We start from the raw sequence: 4,100 nt of genomic DNA, 5'->3' as shown, positions 1-4,100 counted from the left end.
CTAGGGGAAAATACCCCGAGAAGAAAATTAGCCTGCTTGGAGGCTCAGGTGGCAGCCCCATCACCAAGATCGGGTGCTGTGGGCCAATAACCCGCACACTTTAAATCACACTATTAAAGAAACATCAACAAGAGGAAGCCGAACTGATTCTAAGACGACGACATTTGGCCTGAAAAGGACAACGAGAATTTTAATATGGAATGTAAGAACCCTGCGGGAGAGTGGAAAACTACGGCAGGCAGTGGCCTGCATGAAGAGCTATTGTCTGAGCATCCTAGGTATAAGTGAAGTCAGATGGCCAGAGTTTGGAGAGGTAAATATCCATGAAGGAGTTACATTCATATATTCTGGAAGACCTGAGGGTGAAGGTGTGAGCCGTGATGGTGTGGGTATATTGATGGACAAGGAAGCAAAAAGGAGCCTTATTCAATGGTATCCAGTGTCTGCGAGGATAATTGTGGCACATTTCAAAACCAATATCAGAAACGTCGTTATGATCCAGTGTTATGCACCCACAGAAGTAGCAGAGCCTGAAGATAAACACGAGTTTTATAGGCAGCTCAATGAAACAATAAAGAAGCAAAAAAGAAAGGATATCATAATAATTGGAGGAGATTTAAATGCAAAGGTGGGGCAGGACAACGAAGGCCTTGAGCATGTCATGGGTAAACATGGTTTAGGAGAGCGAAATGAGAATGGACAACGTTTGTGGACTTCTGTGCTAGCCATGACTTAGTTATTGGTGGTACTATATTTCCTCACAAGAAATGCCGTAAGGTAACGTGGGTATCACCAGACCATAGAACAGAAAACCAGATAGACCACGTGGCAATTGGACGGAGGTGGAGACGTTCGCTACAGGATGTAAGAAACAAGAGAGGTGTGGACATTGGGAGTGATCATCATTTGGTAGTGGCTAACTTTAAAATGAAAATTCAAGCTCAGAAGAAGAGAATGGAACAGACAAGGAAGCGGTATGATGTTAGTAAGTTGAAGGATAAGAATCTCCAGGAAACCTTCAGGATTGAACTGAGAAATCGGTTCCAAGTATTGACCGATGAAAGTGAGCAGAATGAAACAATTGAAAGAGAATGGACAAAAATTCGATCTGCCTTCGCAGAAGTAAGTGAAAAGGTTCTGGGCTTCAAGGATAGGAGGAAAAAAGATTTGATGTCTCTGCAGACCTGGGAAAGGATTAATGAGCGAAAAGTAATTAAGGAGGCAATGAACTCAAGCAGGACAAGGGCAAGGAAGGCAGAATTGCAAACAAAGTATACAGAGAAGGATCGAGAAGTAAAGAGTAGTGTTCGTAGGGATCAAAGAAATTGGGTAGACAATCTGTCTCAGCAGGCGGAGGAAGCAGCAAAAAAGAGGAATCTTAAAGAACTATACAACATCACAAAAGTTCTGTCAAGGAAACAGATGCAGAGAAATCGACCAGTGAGAAGTAAAGATGGTACCCTCCTTACGAATACCGAGGACCAACTGAAACGTTGGAAGGAGCACTTCTCTGCAACCCTTAATCGTTCTGTGGATGCTCAGATAGACCAGGGGGAAGATGAAGATGATAATGATGGTGATGTTGGCCCCAGTGTAAGAATTAGGACGGATGTTCCAACAGTAGGAGAGATTAAACAGGCTCTGAGAGAGGTACGTAATTGTAAAGCAGCTGGTGTCGACAACATACCACCGGAAGTGCTGAAAAGTGATATAAACACCACAGCAAATATGTTGCAGCCCTTATTTGAGAAGATATGGATAGAGGGAGTGATGCCTAAGGACTGGAGGAGTGGCCTGTTGGTGAAGCTACCGAAAAAAGGGGATACATCAAAGTGTGACAACTGGAGAGGTATAGCACTTCTCTCCATTCCGAGTAAGATCTTCACTAGAGTTATCCTAAACAGAATTAAGGAGCATGTTAACTTGAGACTCAGAAGAGAACAGGCAGGGTTTCGACCAAATCGCTCCTGTATTGATCAAATTAACACCTTGCGGATAATTTTGGAACAATGTATAGAATGGTCATCTCGTCTCTATACAGTTTTCGTTGACTTCGAGAAAGCATTTGACTCGGTCAACAGAAATGCAATGTGGAAGGAAGTGAAACGATATGGAGTGCCCACAAAAATTCTTGATCTCATCCGAGAAACTTATCGTGATTATACATGTAGAGTTATACATGAAGGCCGTGTATCTGAACCAATAGATGTGCAGTCTGGAGTGAGGCAAGGTTGTATATTATCACCTACAATGTTCCTGATCGTGATCGATGCAGTGATGCGAAATGTAATAGGAGGGAAAAGACGTGGTATCCAATGGGGATTGAATAACAGACTAGAAGACCTTGATTTTGCAGACGATTTGTGCTTCTTATCTGAAGCACATGGTGATATGCAAACAAAACTAGCAGATCTGATAGAAAGTGCAAAAAAAGCAGGACTTGTGATTAACTCCAAGAAGACCAAGGCACTGAGGATTAACTCCACAAAAACAGACCCGTTTAATATTGGTGAAGAGATTATTGAAAATGTGGATAGCTTTACTTACCTGGGTAGTGTGGTGGCAAAAGACGGAGGGGGGGCACAGTATGTTTCTCAACGAATCCAAAAAGCAAATGGCACCTTTGTGAGGCTCTATCCAGTATGGAAAAACAAGAAGACCAAACTTTGTATTTTTCGAAGTAATGTTAAGTCTGTACTGTTGTATGGGTCTGAGACATGGAAAGTAACAAAAACGATTACCTCTAAATTACAGACCTTCATCAATCGCTGCTTGAGAAAAATTTTGAATATCTTTTGGCCAGAAGTGATTCAAAACCAAGAACTTTGGAGAAAATCTGGAGAAACCGAGGTGTCCATACAAATAAAGCGGCGAAAATGGAATTGGATAGGGCATACGTTGAGGAAGGAAAATGAGGCTGTCGAGAGAGAGGCACTAGACTGGAACCCGCAGGGAAGAAGGAAAAGAGGGAGGCCTAGACAGACGTGGCGAAGATCTGTTCACGCTGAGGCCTTGGAGGAAGGAAAGAGCTGGAATGCAGTGAAGAGAATTGCCGTCAGTAGGACCAGGTGGAGATGCATTGTTGATGCCCTATGTTCCACAGGGAACAACAGGAATTAAGTTAAGTAAGTTAAGTTAAGTTAACCAATAGAGACACCTTGAAATCACTATTACCACAGACAAAGGTAATACATTTGTCTGTGCTACTACGGTTGGAACATCTAAACGCACGGCCACGTAAATAGGCGGCTGGACAGAATTGCGCTGGTGCCACATATGGGAAAAGCAAAGCGAGAGCGGGACGAAAGTTGCTGGTTCCCGCGCACTGTGTGGCAACGTCAACCGGGCTGCGTTGCCAAGTTCGAGCGTCAGGCCGACCTCTCTCCGGGGCACTTTCGAGTCAACGAGCTTGTGACCGCGTGATTTGATAGTTCGTTACAGCCCCAAAAATGGAGTCTCATATCTACAACTCTACAATGAGATCTTTCATTCTCTTAAACCTCCGAACACACGGGGTTATGCTCTGACGTGACAACAGCACGATCTTCTGCCTCCCGCCGCATTTAAGCTCACTTTCTGTGGAATGGTCTAGGGGAAACCAGGGATATGGAGTTACTTTCCAGCCACACTGTTGATATTACATTATAATAACACGAGGGTTGGGGCATAAGTCATGGCAACTACTGTATATTTATTTCATTAACTTAAATGATGTTACCACAACATGATCGCATGTCCCGGAGAGCATGGCACCAGTAGTATGTGGACACGTCACTAGATGGCAGTGTGATTAACGGTTATACTACAGATGACAGTGGTAATTCATTGTTGAGTCAACCGCCGTGCTACAGTGTGAACATAGTTTGTGTATCAAAATAGCCGTTCTTCGGGGAAGAAATGGCACAGAATGCTACAGGGAGTTGATGGAAACTGTGGGGAGTAGTGTCGTACCGTAGTGTGTGCCTCTTTTGTGACTGCAATGCTAATATATGGTTTCTGACTTGTAAACACATGTAGCCAGCCAGTGGTTGAATTAGATATGAATTACTGCCGGCATGCTTTTGTGCAGAGACCTGTCTTTTGATACAATCCTTTTTTGT

At 43.5% G+C, this 4,100-nt stretch overlaps 1 protein-coding gene across 1 annotated transcript; it reads left to right on the top strand.

The window, feature by feature from the left end:
* Window positions 1-250: 250 nt before the first annotated feature.
* Window positions 251-736, top strand: LOC145982935 (protein CFDP2-like). Its single transcript, XM_083116232.1, has one exon. It carries the CDS (start codon window positions 251-253, stop codon window positions 734-736), a length of 486 nt encoding a protein of 161 aa, XP_082972358.1.
* The last annotated feature ends 3,364 nt before the right edge of the window (window positions 737-4,100 follow it).

Source organism: Lepisma saccharinum, unplaced genomic scaffold (assembly GCF_977018435.1).
Source record: "Lepisma saccharinum unplaced genomic scaffold, izLepSacc3.1 HAP1_SCAFFOLD_468, whole genome shotgun sequence".
In the NCBI taxonomy this organism is placed as follows: domain Eukaryota; kingdom Metazoa; phylum Arthropoda; class Insecta; order Zygentoma; family Lepismatidae; genus Lepisma; species Lepisma saccharinum.
The sequence above is the reverse complement of the archived record's forward strand: the minus strand, read 5'-3'. Positions and strand labels throughout refer to the sequence as shown.

Bases quoted from the DNA above. Each gene is read 5' to 3' on its own strand.
- LOC145982935 (XM_083116232.1), top strand. From the start codon at position 251: ATGAAGAGCTATTGTCTGAGCATCCTAGGTATAAGTGAAGTCAGATGG.